Source organism: Vigna angularis, chromosome 10, assembly GCF_016808095.1.
Source record: "Vigna angularis cultivar LongXiaoDou No.4 chromosome 10, ASM1680809v1, whole genome shotgun sequence".
Lineage (NCBI taxonomy): Eukaryota > Viridiplantae > Streptophyta > Magnoliopsida > Fabales > Fabaceae > Vigna > Vigna angularis.
The window spans coordinates 1459022-1477941 of NC_068979.1; the positions used below are offsets into that span (position 1 = coordinate 1459022).

The following is an 18920-nucleotide window of genomic DNA, read 5'->3' on the forward strand; positions in this document are numbered from 1 at the left end:
TTTTTTTATTATATCATAAATAATCAAATCACTCTTAACTCTTCTTTTTTTCATTTTATCTTTTTTATTTCTTTCCCTCAATTCAAAAATTCTTTTACCTCTTCAACTTCTTTCTCTTTCCTTTTTTTTTTTTTCACTTATTCATTTCCACTTATTATCCAAACTCAACCGAAACCAAAAGTGAAGAAGTCACTATCCAGTAGAAGGGGAAGTGTTTGGTTGTTATAATGGTCATTTGGACTTTGAATGAGTCAATCTCATATAAATATATATATATATATATATATATATATATATATATATATATATATATATATATTGAAAAATAATAATATTGATTGTTATAATACTAGTTTTTTTTTTTTAAGTCCTTGTCCCTACGTGCATTCTATTCAATGGCCATGAGTGTTTTCTTTTAGGTTTCCTGGTTTCACGTGGGATACATATTGGCAGAACCCATCCTTTTTATGATGATGATGACGATTTTTGTTCATATTTTACTTTATTATTTTAAAAACAAAATAATTTAACCACGAATAACATCAAAATTTAACCCTTTTTTTAAGACTCCATTCATCCTGACCTAATCCCTAGCAAACCCTGATTAGGTGAAGTTTAGGGATAAAAAATTAGTTTAATAAAAAAAAATGAAATTAGGTTGTCTAAAATATTAGATTATCCTAGGTCAATTTAGACATTAAGAGTGTTGTTTAATACGAGGATGCGTGTTCTTGTCTAGCTGCCAAGCATAAAAGCACACCAGATAAATAGAAAAAAAAAAAAGAGAAAAAAGGGTACAAAATAGTAACTTCCACCTTTTCACCCACCATCATTCATATTTATACAATTTTTCTTCTATGTTTATTTATTTGTAACATTATTTATCAACGAAAAAAAATGTTAACATATATTTTTTTGATAATATTTTAATATAATATATAATGAATTAATAAAAAAAATGATATACGTGCTGTATTAAAATATTGTTAAAAAATCTGTGTTACTTTTTTTTTTCTTTATTAACTAACACTTGCATTTGTTTTTTTGTTTCTATAATATATGAAGGGTAGTAGTACTGAACTTGCTGTTTTAATTAAAACTTATGAGCTCAAATTTTGTATTTGAAATAGAGTTTTTTTTTTTTAAATACCAACGAAATTTTATTAGGTAAATTCGTTGTCTAATTATTCTTATTGTGAAATCTGATTTCCATACTGTCTGATTTCTTTTTTCTTTAAAAGAATCAATTTGCATGAATAGTATATTTTTTTATATTGTTATAAACAAATGGCAATTTTTTTTTCAACATTCTTTTAATAGACGGTGCTGATAACTTTTATATTGTTATAAACAAATGGCAATTTATTTATTTCATTATGTTTGGTTGATGTTTGTTTTATCACTTAAATGACTTTTAGGATGTTTTCAATGCTTTACCAAATAGAAGTTTATATATATTTTTAAAATATTTAGTAATTAATTTTATTTGATTTGATTTTAAAATGTTTCTTTAATATAAAACATATTGGATTTGTTAAATTTTTATTTCTAATTTTAAAAAGTAATTTTAATTATTATAAAATAAAAAATAATAATTTAAAATTGAAAAATATTAATAATGGTGAACTTTTAGTTGATTTTAATTGATGTTAATTTTTCATCATTGATCGATGTTGGTGGAGATTATTTCAATTAATGTTGATTACAATTATTTAAGTCGACATCAATTAAAACTATATTTGCGAGTTGAAATCTATTTTTTGTTGACAGGAAATTTTTCTAAGGCGATATTGAAAAAAAAAATCTCAGTTAATGTTTACCATTAAACCTCTTAATCAATATTAGAAACATAAAAATCATCGCATATTAATGACAAAGAAGAACATTGATGTTAATAAAAAGAAAGATAATTAAATATGTCAGAAAAATACCTCTTTAATATTAGCCAAAAAAGCCTAACTTGATATGGACAGTAAAACAATAACAATCTATGAAAAAATAATGGTAAAATACAAATGAAAACAATTTTTAATATGATATTAAAACATATAAAAAAAGTTTATGTTTACAGTGTTCTTGTTAAGATTAATCGTGTGATCTGCAATTGAACTCTTACCAAATTGTCATATATATCAATTTTGGCTTTAAACAAATCGAATTTTAAAAGTTTAATTTGTTTACAATTCATTAAGCAAGTGTAAATTACTTTTTAATTTGAAGACATTTAAAAGAAAACTGGAAAGAGAAATGGAATTATTGTTAGAAGCTATCATTTGATAGATATTAACAGAGAAATAGTTAAATTATTAAATAAAATACCATATATACTATATATAATAAATATTATATCATTAAATAATTCCAATTATAAATTTGAGTAATATTTTTAGAATCAATCACCATTCATTAATATATTGTCTGTTTTATAATTTTATCACAATTTTATCTTTAAAATATATTTTGATAAATGAAAGAAGAAAAATTTATTTAAATTATTTTATATTTTGACTCTTAAATAATATAAAATTATTGAACAACATATAAACATACACCATGATATGAAAATATAAAGTAAAAGTAGAAGTGAAGTGTATCTATGTGACCTATAAAGTTTTTATCCGCTACAAAATATAGACACGCCTGAATAAACTAAAAGCACCAAAACACGAGTATCTCCATTTAAATAAACATGTTCATGTCCATGCTGATCTAACATTTCCAAAACCTTATATTAGATTCTACGAATTTGGAATTCTGATTGGAAAAACCATTGCCACCTAAGTTTTCAAAACGCGTCCTAAACAGTCACTCTTCTCACTTAATCCAATCCCCAAATTTTCAACTTCAAAAAGTTTGCACAAAAACACATGTCACCACCTCCAACCTCTTCACTTCCCAATCTTAACAAAAACAAAAATACTCACAAAAAATCTTCACCATTCCCTCAATATTTAAGTACAACATCACCAACACTTACCCATTATTGTTCATAAAGCAAAAAGTATCACCCAATCAAACCCAAAATAAAAATAATAACCATAATAAAAAACACAGACATAGATTTTGTTGGAAAACAAAGGGCAAAGGAAGCAGCTACGAGGAAGCTCACCAAAACCAAGATGTTGCTCATGCTCCCACGTTTCACATCCACATCTTATAAATACCGACAACAATGTTCCGGACATCACTACTACAACCGTTAGCTATTACAATTCACAACACCGCCGAAAACATTTTATAATTCAAGTGTAACATTACTCAAATTTCAAAGCTTGGACACTGATTTTGCATGGACATGCCACCCAGTTCAACCCATGTTGGTGCTGCGTCTTCTGCATACAGAGGAGTCCGCAAGAGAAAATGGGGCAAGTGGGTCTCCGAAATCCGCGAGCCGGGAACCAAGACCCGAATTTGGCTCGGAAGTTTCGAGACGCCGGAGATGGCCGCCGCCGCCTACGACGTGGCGGCGTTGCATTTCCGCGGCCGCGACGCCAGGCTCAACTTCCCCGAGCTCGCAAGCACGCTGCCACGCCCCGTCAGCAACAATGCCGACCACATACGCATGGCGGCGCACGAGGCGGCCCTGAGGCTCCGAACCAACCCCGCCCCGCCGGAGATTGAGATAGGAGGCGGTTCCTCGACGGCGCCGCCGCTGACAGTGAGACTCTCCCCCACTCAGATTCAGGCCATCAATGACTGCCCCATGGACTCCCCTCAGACGTGGATGCAAATGCCGGACACTTTCATGATGCACGATCAATCCATGATGTTCGCAAATGGTTATGCCTTTGAAGACAACGAGTGGGAGGATATGCAGAATGATTCTCTCTGGGATCCTTAGATACATACATACGTATACATATACCTAGATACATACTTACGTACATTCACACGGTATACCAACAGTGAAGAATACACCACATACGATATACCAGTATTTGCTATTAGTTTATTGTGGTTACGTTACGTTTCATTACATTATATCCTGTGACTAATCAATTAATTATGGTGAAGTGACAACAACGGTGACACTGACGCCATGTCTCTCCATTTGACCAGTCCTAGGTTTTGAAAATAAGAGGCGTGGAGGAGCATGCCACCATGCCATTGCTTCCTTTTTCTTTTTGTTCTTTCCTCCATGGATGAGTGAGATTTGGAAGTACCTAGACTAGCTCCCGGAGATGAATTAGCAAGAAAAGATCACACTTTGGAGGGACCCAGTAGAGATTAGTGTAACTACTTGTTGTGGGAGAGATTTGTTTAATTAAAGATTTTTTATTTAAGATTATTAGTGGGTGGGATTTGTTCTGTGTACCAGATAAGCCACGAACTCTGTTTATTGGCTGTGTTTTATAGGCTGTGGAAGAGTGTAGTGTGGTTTTATTCTATTAGTAAATAGATTAAGCTGATGTATTGGATTGGAACTCCATTAATACAATCTTCTCAGATTATCCAACTTCTTCCACTTCATTGCTTTGTTTTTCATCCTACCATCGAAAAAAGGCACCACCTTTTTTTTAATAGGCCTTTTTACTTTTGGGCTAATGAGTTGGGCTTTTTTTATGTACATGGGTTGGCCCAAACGAAAAAAAAAGGTTTGCTGTATCAGATAATCTCTCTGCAGAATCAGTGGTAGTTGGTGTTCGTGTTATGTCAGTTAATAGTTACTAATACCAAGCAAATAAATGGAGCAACAGTGATTGAATGTGCTTGTATTGTAGAGTGAAGTGTCTCTGCAAAATGTTTATCATCACTTCAAATTCCACTCCCACTTGGTTGTTTTCTTACTCAGTTCCATCTTTGTCTCCGTCTTCTCCGTATTCCTCCATCAAAATCGTTAAAAGCTTGACGCTTTTGGACATAGTTGACGCCCCTTTTGCTGTTCGAGAATTTGGGAGGAAAAGAAGAAGAAGAAAATGGGGAGCAATTGATGGAAGTGGCGAGAAGCAATCGGTTACAGTAGCATCACCAACAACCGAAAATTTTGATGATGATGATAGCACTGTTGATTCAGCTTCAGCCGTGGTGAGGAATTTCTATGAAGGAATCAATGCGCATGACGTGGATTCTGTTCAGTATCTTATCGCCGACAATTGTGTGTACGAGGATCTTGTCTTTCCCCAACCCTTCGTGGGTCGTAAGGTAATTAATTTATACCAGAAATCAATCGGTGGAGTAGTTAAGACAAGATAAATCATTGGGTTTATTTTAGCTTTATTTATTATGCAGGAAATTCTTGAGTTCTTCAAAAAATTCACCAATTCTACAAGCAAAGATCTGCAGTTTGTTATTGATGATTTGTCTACCAAGGACCCCTCATCCGTTGGGGTGATATGGCATTTAGGTGCATTGCACAGATTCTATTAGTTCTTTATCACTTTTGAATGTGTTTTCAGATTGAATAAAAAGAGTATTCTTGTAACATTGGAAATGTCTTCAGAATGGAAGGGAAAACCTTTTCCCTTTAGCAAAGGGTGCAGCTTTTATCGTCTGGAGGTGATCAATGGCAGAAGACAAATAACGTGAGTGATAGTGTCTTTTGCAAATAGCTTGCGACATTTTCAATGGGGTTTTTGATTGGCTAATGCTTGTTACAAAGTTCTTTGATTTTCTTTTTTACAGTAGCAGTTGACAGATAAACCTTACTTTTTGTGAAAACAGATATGGGCGAGACTGTGTTGAACCTGCAATCAAACCTGGGGATGCAACTTTGGTACGTGAATTTGACTCTATCATGTGAATTGACAAAGAAAAGAAAGTATGAATAAAGAGAAAATGGAAGAGAAAATAAAAGAAAAGGAAGATGAAAAAAGCCTATTGGGTCTCCTGAGGAGTAAGTTCACTAAGAAAGATATAAAACTACTTGAGATTTACGTCTAATTACACAAGCGATTCATACTACTTTCTGTCCAAAATCTTTAACAATTCGAGTTTCTTTTAAGAATGAGTCTCTTCTACGTTTGTAAACTCCTTTTTTTTATCCATTTTTGCCGGAGGCTAACCTGACTCTAATATTACTTATTCGGTCTATCGATGAGAAAATTTACTGGAAAGATATAACATTAATGAGATCTATGTCCAATCACTTAACAGATTGACATTGTTCTGTATCCAAAATTTTAAGAAAACAATTTATATGATATTCTATTTTCTCGTTTTTACCCAACTTAGACTTTGGAATCTTTACATTACACTCTAAGAACTAGATGCCATTTTTTTTTTCTTTTTCTTGTCCTGTGCATGGGTGAGTGGATGAGTGGTTTTACCTATTGACTTAGTTTGATTCTCCTGGAAAATAATTTATATGCAGACAGCGATAAGGAGTGTGACATGGCTTCTGCAGCAATTTCCTCAGTTGGCAAAGTGGTTTTAATGAAAATTTCTACACTGTTTTGGAACTGCAATGTTCCTCCTTTCTCCTTACACAATTTGTTATATATATATCATCTTAGAGAATCATTCAATTTGAGAGAAGTTCTATGGTGTACTTTTGTAAGTTTGAGGTTTTGGAATAGTTAATTTCTAGAGATATATGATGAGAGCACTGCGTGCGATTAATGGAATCATTGATTTGATTCAACTTCAGTCCTTTCATCATCATAAAATGTTTGATGTCACTTTTACATTTAATATTCTTACCAGTATTAAGATAAAGTTGCTTTTGTACAGGAGATTAAAGAATAAAATAATAGGTAAAATGTGTAAAATTTTGGGTAGGTGTCACAATATTATTACTCATATTCTTGTTATCTTTATCCTTTGGAATCACTCACTTCCTTTTTGTTTATGTATTTTTAATTTGAGTGACAAATTTAGCTTGATCCTGTGAGTGTAAAGCTATATTTGTATTTTTATTATAATACTTTCAAATATTTATTTTTCATTTTGCGTTAGAATACAAATGTGAGTATAATCGAATGAAAAACACCATATTATAATAAAATTAGTGTTAGCCTATGGAAATTGAACTTATATCACTAATGTTGTGTTTTTCCATAAGAAATGAGAATAAATACTGAAATAAACTTGTTGCAGCCTAGTTAAATATAATGGAAAAAAAGTTATGCAAGAAAATTTAAAATTTGAAAAAAAATTATGATAAAAGAAAATAAGACAGTTTTAAAAGTTTAAGCAAAATACATTGCATAAAAATTCACTTTCAAAATAATAAATATTTATTAATATATATTGGTAATTCTACCAACTTAACAATTCAAGTAATTAATGGGAAGTGTTAAAAGTATCACAAAAATTCCGAAAAATATTTTTGGGAAGTGTTAAAAGTATCACAAATTTTTTTTCCAAACACGTTAAAAATTAATTTCAAAATAGTACTTTATGAGAGTGTGAAAAGAAATTAATGTTGTGAAATGTTAAAATTTAAATTCTAGAAATTACTTTTGATGATTATGGGAGTGATAGAAGAAACTTTGGAAGTGCACAAGAAAATGCCCAAGAATGAAATTGGACCAGCTAGCGAAAAATCCGAGATATTAAAAACACACCAATCTTACCTATCTAGGGTTGGTTTGTCTTTAAACGGCAGCTTCGTAACCAAAACGGCACTCGCTGTTAGGGTTTTTGTATATTTAAACAACGGTGACGTGGATTTCAATTTCATTTCACAAATTTCAGAATGGGGTTCTGGGGTTAGTCATCTTCGTCCTTCTTCTCTCTTCTTGCTCCTTCAATGTAGTTCTAAATGCGCAAGCATTCAACTCTTTAACCTCTAATTCTGAAATTGCGTTTTAGCTTCTAATATTCTGTTTCTACTTGTTTTTCATTTATTTTTATCTCTGGTATGTGTTTTTTATTTTGCCTTTTTCATTTTCTTTGTGAGCTCAGGGATTGAAGTCAAACCTGGCAAACCGTGTCCTTATCACTCTGACAATGTGCGAGGGAAACTGCACGTTACTCAGGTTCTTCATTCATGAATTCAACTTTTGTTTCTTTCGAACACCCTGAGATTCCAGGATTTTTTTTTTCTTTGTATCTTGGGTTTGTCTTATGCAATTCTTGCTTGTTTTCTTTGATATTAAGCTTTGGAATATAATTTCATCGTGGGGTTTTAAGTTCGGACTCTTGATAAATTTGCTTGACCTTGTATATTCATCGGATTAAGAATGCTTAATCAGTATAGTTTTTTCGTCGATATAACATATGCATTTAAATGTAATTTTATGTGGTTCGAATGCAATGGCACTCGAGGAGTCTGAAGTGTGTTGATATTTTTGAGTTGGATATAAAATGTCAAGGCAGGTATGTATGAACTATTTTCATTTTTAGTTTTTTGTCCTAAAATTTCAGGCTACTCTAGGCATTGGCTCGTCGAAGGATAAAAGCATTCTTCAGTGCGCTTCTGGACACAAAAGTCCAGTTTTCTTGTGTTCATTGCTACCAAATAGAATTGAGTCATGCCCTTTGAATCTTAAGTTTGACATTGATGACTTAGTTGCATTCTCAGTCATTGGTTCACGAAGCATCCACCTTTCTGGTTTTTTCGTGGCTGATGATGGAGATGAGCTTAAGGATGACTATGAATAGTATCCTTCTGAAGAACTTTCTTTTATTGACTTATTTGCATTTCAACTTAAGTTTTTTTTTTGTTTTTTTAATTTTTTTTATATAGTTGTGACTAGGACATGATTCTTGGTGTAAATTTTTTTTATTTTCTTCTTGATTTTCCTACTACGTTGTGAAAGTGATTCATGGGGGGAAGACATTGAAGGAACTGATACAACTGAATCATCTGAATATGATAGTGAAGATGAATATGATAATGGCTTTATTGTTGATAGTGATGTTGATATTTACCGGTCTTCACCAGTCAGAAATAGTGGAGGTATTTTCATTCTATTATAAACTTTTCTTGAGGTCATGAAACAATTATACTCATTTTTTACTTTCATGTTATGTATATTTTTCTTTTAACTTTGTAGTTTTCTTATTGATGTTATCATGTGCGTTTTTTTTTCCATCTACAGATACACAAATCTTAAATTTATAGTAAAATAGAATATGAAATGGCATCAAATACTCACATTCTACCACTGTATTTGTTTTGTGAAAAATAATGAACTGTCCAAGAAAATTTGTGTATGATTGTGTCCGGAAAATAATGATAACATATCTGCTATAAAATTCAATCATATATTTCTCACTTTCACTATTATGAGTTTTATCATTATTTTATCAACAATCATTCTTTTGTGCATCTGCTCATTTTAACACATGCATTCCTTGTGTGCTATTTTTGTTAAATAGCTGTTAGTGCCATAACATAACGGAACTTCTCTGAGTCCCTAATTCCAACTAGGTCTGCTGTTGCATTCACTATGATTGTTTTGTTTCTGGCATGTGTCCTACACTCTCTGTCATCTTTGACAATACTTCTGCCATATATAATTGATAATATACATCATATTTCAACTGTTGTGTGATAAGCCTGTGATGCTATCTGTTAGATGATATAGCAGATTGTTGGCTTTCTGTCATTTTCCACAATGTGCAATTTGTTAATGTTTTGAGTGTAGGAAAGAAACTGAAAAGTTTAAATTGGTTTCCACAGCTTCTGCTTCTGCATCATAGTTTGCAAGATTTTTCTATTAAAATCAACATTAATGACATGTGTTTTCTTTCCCCCTTTTGTTTCAGTTGTAATTGAAGAAATAGTGGATGATGAAAAACCTGAAACTGGAGATGATCAAAATAAGCAATTAAAGAAAAAGAAACAGGTAGCTAAGTTGAAACCAAAAGACAGCAAAATTTTCAAGTCTGACCTTGTGGAAAATGAAGATGAAGATGAAGATGGTTTTCCAATTTCCACTGCTGAGAAAGATGTCTCTATCTCTCAGAAGGCAGATGGAGAAATGAAAGGAGAACAAGCACTTAAGAAAATTGAGAATGCCAACAAGAGAAAAGATGTCGATCATTCTGCTAGAGTTAAACGGAAGGTTGACAGTGCTGATGAAGTTGAGCCACAGGATGGGTGAGAAAGATTTACCATTTTAGTTACTCCCGAGAATCAGTTTCCATCTAATATTTGCCTTGCCCACCTGATTCTTTTTGAAATACTTTCAAAAATATTGTGCTGGATGTTTTGTACTAAACCCTTTCTGACGATTATAAATTGTTCAGGAAAAAAAAGAAAAGAAATAAGTTAAAGGAACGTATTAAAGAGGAAAGTGCTGATGCATCTGGCAATAGCAATGAGACAAATGTTACTGCCCCAGATGAAAAGCATCCAGAGGCTGTCAAAACTACAACCAGCCAGAGTGATGTTTCTCATGCAAAGGATGAAAATGAGGGAAAATTGTCCAATAACGAGTAAGAACTGTCAACTAACTAGAATCAGTTTCATTCCACTAGGCTTTTGTTGTTACTGGCATTGATTGTCTTAAACAGTACATAGATCTGGTACCAAACTAAAAAGTTCTACTAGAAATACCACCACAATTGGAATTCAACTATATAGGATGTGTATTTGTTGGGTCTTGCTTGATTTTGTGGTGAACTTTGCTCCTGTGGAATCATTTCTAATTACCCTTTCTATGCTTGAGATATTGAAGATTGGAAATTTAGGGGGTGGGTTTCTGTGCCTTCTGTTTCACTTTTAGGGTTATGTACTGTTTGCTAACTATTTGTTTGTGATATTTGTTGCCAGGGTCGGTGCTGAGAAAAAAAACAAGAAAAAAAAGAAGAAAAAGACGAAGGAGTTAGAAGGGGTAGCTGCTGCAGAGCAAATTACTTCAAGTGCTGAAAAGCAGAATTTGTCTGTTGCCTCAGAGAAAAAGGGGAAGAAACAAACTGAGACCAAGCCTTCTCAAGTGAGAACTTTTCCGAACGGATTGGTTATAGAGGAGCTCCTTATGGGTAAACCTGATGGCAAAAGAGCTGCTCCTGGAAAAAAGGTTATTCATCACCTACATATTTTTTGATGGTTGCATTGGCGTGGTCCACTGAAGGATAATTCTCTTCAACACATGTTTTTTTATATATTTTATTTAACAGGAACTTATTGTTTGATTACAGGTCGGTGTTAAATATATTGGCAAGCTGCAAAAGGATGGAAAAATATTTGACTCAAATGTGGGAAGAGCACCCTTTAAATTTCGCCTGGGTATGTAATCTGCTGTGTTGAATTTGCTGTGATTTTCCTTTTTATGTATGTTTCACTATTTCATGTTGTATTTGCAGGTGTAGGACAAGTCATCAAAGGGTGGGAGGTTGGGATCAATGGTAATATATAATAAGATTTTAAGCTGTCTACTGCCTAGTAATTCTTTATACCAATTAAAGTTTTCTTTTGTTTCGACAGGGATGAGGATCGGGGACAAAAGAAGGATCACAATTCCACCATCTATGGGGTATGAATTTCCTAATTTTATCTTTTATTTGTTGAATTCGATTTCTCTACATTGATCGTGTAGTTCGTGTCGTGAGAAGCATCTGTATACTTCAGTAAAAGCATCTGTGTATTTTTCTTTCTTACTCTACGCACTTTAAAGGAGCTACTTGGTGTAATCAAATTACAAGTGTTTTGTTTTGTTTTGTTGCACAGATACGCAGATAAGCGCGTTGGGACTATACCACCAAATGCGTGGCTTGTATTTGATGTTGAGTTGGTTGATGTTGATCGTTAATTTCCAACTATTCCGTTCCAAAGGTCTTCGCATCCATTTTTCTATCCCTCATTGTTTGTCTTGGAGAATGTTAACCACACATTTGCCATTTTTGTTTCCAAGGGGCGTCTTAGAATAGAGGCCAAGTTTTGTAGGAAATTTTGGATTGCATAGAGGAATTCACACAGCTTTACGAGTGTAGATTTGCAAATGTGTTTGCTTTCATTATCGATAGTGTCTATCGTTAGATGGGAGAGTTACATTTTGTGCTTTACTATACCTTTAATCCTTGTTTAAAATGTGTTATATTGGTTTTCATTTTTTGCTGAGATAACTGTATTTTTAATACGTTATATTTTATCCGTAGTTTTTAAATTCTTATCTTTTATTCAGTTTTTTTTTTTGTATAAATTGAATCGATTTAGATTTTTTGTAAAACTCAACAATTAAACCATCAACTTTTATTAATTTTTTCAAATTGCAAGTTTCCATGAAATTTTACTTAATTATTATATTTCAGTTCATGTTTTTTTTAAATATTTTTTATTATGTTGTAGTGGGGGTTTTAAATAAAATATCAAAAACAAGTATGGATAGAAGTAGGAAGTATAGCTGCTCTCCTATCCGACCTAAAAAAACATTATTTGGTTAAAAAATTGAGATAATTCGAATTCAATAAACTTTAAGCACTTTATTTAATCAGATAGAAGTAGGAAGTATAGCTGCTCGCTCTCCTATCCCACCTGAGAAAAAAAAACATTATTTGGTTAAAAAATTTAGATAATTCGAATTAAATAAACTTTAAGCACTTATTTTAATTAGATAGAAGTAGGAAGTATAGCTGTTTACAAAGTAGGAATCACAATGAATTGGGTGTGTTGGGTATGAATAATGGTTATTTTTTATTTGATTTATAATAATTTCTTTTTTGTTATTTATATATATATATATATATATATATATATATATATTTGTTTAAAAAATATTTACAAATATTTTAAAATATGTAAAATATAATATAAATTAAAATTTAATTTTAATTACATTTTAATCTGATAAAATAAATTAATTTTAATTTTAATCAAATTTAATTTAATAAAATATAAACTAAATTTTTATTTTAAAATAAAATTAGTATCATTTATAAATGGATATTAAAATAAATTTTATAAATAATAAACACTTGTAAGTACCACTTATTCATAACCGTTTATACTTGCACACACGTATTTTTACCATTTGTATGTAATTGTTACGGGATTAATTATTGGCTGAAATTTAATTTCGATGATAAAAAGTAAGCTTTTTTTTAAAGTAATTATTACTAAAATAAATAATTTGATCATTAAATAGTACTGACACCCTTTAAAAAATTATACCCACTTTATAATCCATTTTAATAATATAATAATATAGATTAAAATTTTACATTAAAAGCAAGGTTAATATAATTAAAATATTACTATTTAAATCGTCAATGGCTGATTTTAATTTGATAGGTGTAAAAGTAAAATGACCACGATAATTACAGTGTGCAGAGTTCAATTTTTTTCTTCATCTAGCAAGTTTCTGTTTTATAGGTGACAAACTGCTCCAGTTTGAAACTGTATAAATAAAACATATTCTAACTTCTACTTAGTATACATTCCTTACTATATTCATCTCCTCAAATTCTTCCTCGGATGAAACAAACTCCTCACTACGGACATAACCAGCATCTTTCATCAGCTCATTCAATCCATCCATCAAAGGGTAAATCTCATATGAATGAGGGTTAGAAGTGTCCCCCACCATAAAGGGAGAGAACTCAGTGCCAATATCAACCCAAGCACAACCAGGAGCTTTTCTCACGCCCAAATTCCTCATATAAGTCCTCACCTCTGCTAGTTTGCTCCAACAACCAGCAGCAGCATACATGTTGGCAATCAACACATAGTAACCTGAATGATCAGGTTTCAGCTCTAGCAATTTTCCTGCTGCCCATTCCCCCATCACTGTGTCTCCATGGATTCGACAAGCCCCTATAAGAGTAGCCCACATTGACAATGTTGGCTTGTACGGCATCCCTGTGATAACCTCCTTCGCTTCTTTCAGAAAACCAGCCCTCCCAAAGAGATCAGCCTTGCACGCATAGTGCTCGAGGCGTGGAACTATCCCATAAACATCTATCATCCTTTTAAACAGTAATTCCCCCTGTGCTACTAGACCAGAATGACTACAAGCTGTGAGAACTGCAACCATAGTCACTACATCTGGCTTAATCTCCAACTCACACATCTCTTCAAATAGTTTTAGAGCTGTTCCTCCATCACCCTCCATACAATATCCCAAAATCATGGAAGTGTATGTAACTTCATCTCTTGTACTCATTGAATCGAACACTTTTCTGGCTTCTAAAACTTTGCCAGACCTTGCATACATGTCCACCAGGGCATTCCACAATAATAAATAGTCCTTAAACTGTTCACGCTTCATAATGTAGCAGTGAAACTCTCTGCCATGCTGCAGGTTCGCTATGCGAGCACACAGGGGAAGAACGCTTGCAATGGTCACATAATTAGGTTCAACACCCTTCCGTAACATCTCTCTGAAAAGAAAGGATACTTCCTCAGTTCGATCCACATGTGCATATCCAGAAAGAATGGCATTCCAAGATATCAAACCTTTCTCTTCCATTCTATGAAACACCATAAATGCATGCCCAAGATCTCTACACCTAGAATACATTGTAATCAATGCATTTTTCACATTCTCAAGCATGTCAAAGTAAATTCGCACCGCATGACCGTGCATCTCTTTTCCCAATTTAAGGGCTCCAATGTGGGAACACGCATTTAACCCAATGACCAATGCAACAGCGTCCAGATGAACGGATGTTCTCATCTGGGAAATCAGCTTAAGTGCCATTCCGAAATTGCCCAAATGCAAGTACCCTCCGGCAATGGTGTTCCATATAATCACATTCCTTTCAACATCCTCCTCCTGCATACTTCCAAACAGCTGAAACGCTTCCTCCCACATACCCCTAGAGGCATAACAGCTGATTATAGTGTTCCACGAAACAGTATCTCTAACTGGCATATTGTCAAACAAGTTACGCGCAACTTCCAGATTCCCAAACCTGCCATACATGGAGACCAAAGCATTGTGCACAAACAAACACCACTTCATGGAGCTAGCCTCAATAGACCTTTGAACCTCCATCCCAGTATTGATATCCAACGATTCCCCACAAGCCTTGAGAACAGAAGGATAAGTGTATTCATCCGGTTCAATCTGCTTACTCAACATTTTCTTATACACAGAAAGAGCCTCCCCACAGAGCCCATTTTTAACGTACGACGAGATAAGCATATTCCAAAGCAAAGGATCCAAAGTACAAGAGCTCTCAGTGACAAATTGGGCATCGCCAATGATATTAACATTTGTGTAAAAACCAATAAGCCTTGCAACCAAGACAGGATTTTGATGAAGACCCAGTGAGATGATATGGCCATGAAGTTGCTTACCCTGTGACAATGACTCAAACTTTGCGCAAGCAAAGAGAAGGGAGCTAATGGGGTGCAGGAGAAGGTGTGAAGAAGCATGGTGCTGGATTTGAATGAAGGTTTTGAAAGCATTTGGTAGGTGGCCATTGGTCACAAAGTCCTTAAGGGATGCAATGAGAACACCAACCATGGATGCATTGCTACACAAGATGGGATTGAACAGTGATTGTTGCGGGGTTTGTTTCCATAATTTTGGGATGCACTTCTGAATACGAGACAAAAAGAGGTGTGTGGGGATAGAAAGGAATGGGGAATATGGCATAAACTAATAACGATGTGTGGGCTATGATCATGGCAAACGAGAAGTGAGGGGCGGCAGTCATCATGGTTGGAAGCACCAGCCGCCCCACTATCAGAAGTGGATCTCCCAATATCAGAAGTGGGTTTCTATTAAATTGCTATTGGAGAGCAGCACTGAGAGGGCCCTTTTTCTTCAATCTGCACCGTCTAAAGAGCACTCAAGGGAAGGAATGCTGGCTTTTAAAATACTGAGAGGAGGACTTGGGCTCTGCAAATTCGGGAGGAGTGGAAAGTCTTGCTGCTAGATCCGGGAGAGGTGAAGCGAAGAACTTTTGGGGTTGCAAGGAGATTCACTTCTTCATTTTAAGGATTCTTGAAGGAGGAAAGAAGAAGAGAGAGAGCTGGACACTGTAGCAGAGGACTGGAACGGCAGAGGAGGAACACACTGTAGAGATTGATTCAAGGTTTGCAAGGAAGTCTTCAAGAGGTAAGGGGAGTTAGATCTTTTTGTTTGATTGTTGAAATATACTGTATTTGATGCAAATCTGGGAATTTGGGGATGAAAACTTGGGGTTTCTGGAAAACCTGGTGCGATTCTGCAGAAACGCGCGTTCGTCCAAATGGTTCGACCAATTAGTGGTCGGCCAAAATATGTTGAGCGTTCGGTTTTGTGTTCGGCGAATGTTATCGTTCGTCCTTCAATGTGAGGGTAGCGTTCGGTCTTGGTGAAATAGTAACCTTAAGCGTTCAATCGTATTCTCATATTTAGCGTTCGGTTTAGATGAGGTATTCCCGGCTTGTGAGAGTTCGGTCTTAATTTGGAATGTTTAAGTTTGAATCTTTGTCGTTCGGTATTGGTAAATTAATGACTGTAAGCGTTCGGAGTTAATTTGGATTCTTAGGTTTGAACCTTATACGTCCGGTTTTGGTGTATTAGTAATTGTGAGGGTTCGCTGTTAATTTGAATTCTTAGGTTTGGATCTTAAACGGTCGGTTTGATGTATTAGTGATTGTAGCGTTCAGTTTTAATTTGCTAGTCTCCAATGGTGATCTAGCGCGTTCATCTGGGTGTATAATTGACTTTGAGCGTTCGTTGTTAAACTGGTACACTAAGCTTTCAATCTTGAACGTTCGAACGATCGGTCTTCGTGTATTAGAAACTCTAGCGTCGGCTTAATTTAGTATTATCAGGCTTGAATCTTGAACGTCCGCTTCGGCGAACTAGTGATTGTAGCATTCGGCCTTCATCTGATAAGTTAGGATTGAATCTTGAACGTTCGGTTTTGATGTATTAGTGTACGTTCGGTTTTAAATTGATATTCATAAATTTAGATATGGAACGTTCGGTTGAAAATTGATATTCTTAAGCTTGGACCATGAACGTTCGGTCGTAGTGTGTTAGAAATTGTAGACGTTCGTCCTTAAATTGATATTCTCAGGAAGTGATCTTGAGCGTTCGGTCTGGATGAGATTTGATCTGGTAGTGTTCGCTGTCTTAGCGTTAAGTCTAAGTGCTTGATCATAGCGTTCGTTCTTTTGGCGTTCGACCTAATGGTATGCGGTCAAATAGCATTTGGTGTTTAGTGTCGAGCCTAAGTGATCAACCTTAACGTTCGGCTAAATAGTATTCGGTATAATGTAGAGGTCGGTGTTTTAGCGTCCGGCCGAGTGGTGTTCAATCTAATATGGCGTTCGGTGAAATAGCGATCGACATGATATTGTGGGATCTGATAACGTCCATCCAAATAAGTGTTCGGCCTGGTGTTGGAAAATAGCGTTCGTCTAACAGTGTTCAGTGAATAGTGCTCGTCCAAATAGTATTCTACAAATATGTTGGATTCTAAGTTCCTTTGCCCTTGGGTTGGATTAAGTGTGCAAATATTTAGAATGTATAATGTGATGTGATGTATGTGAAATGAGAATGTATGAAATATGATAAATTACGGTAATGATACAATTGTAAATGTAAATGAGGTATGTGAGTATGAAGTGGACATCTCAAGGAGAGATGACTATAAGTGGTTATGTGGTGTTGTGGTTGTTCGGTATAACTGTAGTGAACTTAGGATTGGTCTGTCTATCCCTACACTCAAAGCATTGTTCATGCTCACATAGAGAAGAACAATGTCAGTGGTGAGAGTAAAGGGAGGTCCTCGTCTATAACCTTTAATGGTAGATATAGGCAAGTTGGGGATTTACCTTGCATAGTGTTGGGAAGTGCCAGCAGAACTATGCAAGTGCAAAGACGACTGTTGGTTCGACAATTATACAAATCCGGAGGAGTTTTGAGTTGTGGTTTTACCTTGCATAGTGTTGGGAAGTGCCAGCAGAACTATGCAAGCGTAAAGATGTGTGAGTTGTGGTTCAATGAGCATGTTTTAATTGTTCTTTTATATGTATCTATGTATGATGACATGGATTAACTGTATTATATGTATAACATGTTCTTTTTATATCTAGCTCACCCTTGCATTGTTTGTTGTGTACTGTTTTGGTATGTTTCTTTGGCGATGATCATCCACTTGGAAGAAATATGAAATTTTATAAATATTAAAAACATATTAAAAGTAGTATGAAATAATAAATAAATTCATCGAAAGCATCCTAAATAATAAGAGACTATCTGTGAGGACCGCACGTTACTTTCTTTAGGTAAGTGGGGGGCGGCAGTCATCATGGTTGGAAGCATCAGCCGCCCCACTATCAGAAGTGGATCTCCCAATATCAGAAGTGAGTTTCTATTAAATTGCTATTGGAGAGCAGCACTGAGAGGGCCCTTTTTCTTTAATCTGCACCGTCTAAAGAGCACTCAAGGGAAGGAATGCTGGCTTTTAAAAATACTGAGAGGAGGATTTGGGTTCTGCAAATTCGGGAGGAGTGGAAAGCCTTGCTGCTAAATCTGTGAGAGGGTGAAGTTCGGAGCTGCTGAAGTGCAAGGAGGCCTTGGATTGCAAGTCTTGGGAGAGATTGATTCAAGAAAGGTGTTCGGTGCTGCATCTGCAGGAGTGAAAGGCTTGTTGCAAATCTAGGAGAGGAGAAGTGGAGAGCTTGTGGATTTGGAAGGAGATCAAGACTCTGCATTTCAAGATCCAAGGAAGTCTTTAAGAGGTAAGGGGAACTAGATTCTTTTGTTAGATTGTTAAAATATACTGTATTGATGCAAATCTGGGAATTTGGGGATGAAATTTGGGATTTCTGGGTTTCTGGAAAACCTGGTGCGATTCTGCAGAATTTTGCAGAAACGCGCGTTCGTCCACACAGTGCTCGACCAATTAGCGGTCGGCCAAAATTGAACGTTCGGTTTTAAATTCCATGTGACGAGCGTTCGTCCTTGGTTAGTTACATATTAGATGTTCGTCAAAATATTATCCAGTGAATTAGAGATGTTAGGCGTTCGTACTTAGTTTAGTATTCTCATTGTCCAGATTGTAGCGTTCATTATCAATTTGGTATTTTAGGTTTCAACCTTGAGCGTTCGTCCCTAAATTGGTATTTACAAGAAGTAATATTG

The 18920-nt window shown here is 34.7% G+C and overlaps 4 protein-coding genes across 5 annotated transcripts; 3 read left to right on the top strand and 1 right to left on the bottom strand.

The window, feature by feature from the left end:
• Positions 1-3204: 3204 nt before the first annotated feature.
• On the top strand, positions 3205-4456 carry LOC108320852 (ethylene-responsive transcription factor ERF021). Its single transcript, XM_017552404.2, has one exon. It carries the CDS (start codon positions 3290-3292, stop codon positions 3839-3841), a length of 552 nt encoding a protein of 183 aa, XP_017407893.1. The 5' UTR covers positions 3205-3289; the 3' UTR covers positions 3842-4456.
• Positions 4457-4633: 177 nt separating this feature from the next.
• On the top strand, positions 4634-6630 carry LOC108320847 (uncharacterized). 2 transcript variants are annotated; one of them, XR_008245630.1, is made up of 5 exons: positions 4634-5142; positions 5230-5344; positions 5441-5522; positions 5662-5833; positions 6311-6630. XR_008245630.1 is itself a non-coding variant. In XM_017552399.2 (5 exons), exons 1-5 carry the CDS (start codon positions 4705-4707, stop codon positions 6371-6373), a joined length of 750 nt encoding a protein of 249 aa, XP_017407888.1. In that variant the 5' UTR covers positions 4637-4704; the 3' UTR covers positions 6374-6630. The 2 variants fall into 2 exon arrangements, 1 of the variants encoding a protein (XP_017407888.1); XM_017552399.2 differs by having other exon boundaries at positions 4637-5142; positions 5662-5713.
• A 913-nt stretch (positions 6631-7543) lies between these two features.
• On the top strand, positions 7544-11939 carry LOC108320788 (peptidyl-prolyl cis-trans isomerase FKBP53). Its single transcript, XM_017552328.2, has 11 exons — positions 7544-7649; positions 7846-7919; positions 8308-8543; positions 8703-8842; positions 9655-9988; positions 10138-10326; positions 10664-10910; positions 11032-11119; positions 11197-11238; positions 11318-11366; positions 11561-11939. The coding sequence occupies exons 1-11, from the start codon at positions 7637-7639 to the stop codon at positions 11640-11642; spliced, it is 1494 nt and encodes a 497-aa protein (XP_017407817.1). The 5' UTR covers positions 7544-7636; the 3' UTR covers positions 11643-11939.
• Positions 11940-13086: 1147 nt separating this feature from the next.
• LOC128194252 (pentatricopeptide repeat-containing protein At1g71490-like) lies at positions 13087-15707 on the bottom strand. The gene has a single exon (XM_052869377.1). It carries the CDS (start codon positions 15429-15431, stop codon positions 13257-13259), a length of 2175 nt encoding a protein of 724 aa, XP_052725337.1. The 5' UTR covers positions 15432-15707; the 3' UTR covers positions 13087-13256.
• Between the last annotated feature and the right edge of the window lie 3213 nt (positions 15708-18920).

Coding starts and splice junctions, on each gene's coding strand:
- LOC108320852 (XM_017552404.2), top strand. CDS start 3,290: ATGGACATGCCACCCAGTTCAACCCATGTTGGTGCTGCGTCTTCTGCA.
- LOC108320847 (XM_017552399.2), top strand. CDS start 4,705: ATGTGCTTGTATTGTAGAGTGAAGTGTCTCTGCAAAATGTTTATCATC. Junction 5,345..5,440: donor TGGGGTGATATGGCATTTAG/GTGCATTGCACA, acceptor AAATGTCTTCAG/AATGGAAGGGAAAACCTTTT. Junction 5,523..5,661: donor AATGGCAGAAGACAAATAAC/GTGAGTGATAGT, acceptor TTGTGAAAACAG/ATATGGGCGAGACTGTGTTG.
- LOC108320788 (XM_017552328.2), top strand. Junction 7,920..8,307: donor GGAAACTGCACGTTACTCAG/GTTCTTCATTCA, acceptor CTAAAATTTCAG/GCTACTCTAGGCATTGGCTC. Junction 8,843..9,654: donor ACCAGTCAGAAATAGTGGAG/GTATTTTCATTC, acceptor CTTTTGTTTCAG/TTGTAATTGAAGAAATAGTG.
- LOC128194252 (XM_052869377.1), bottom strand. CDS start 15,431: ATGCCATATTCCCCATTCCTTTCTATCCCCACACACCTCTTTTTGTCT.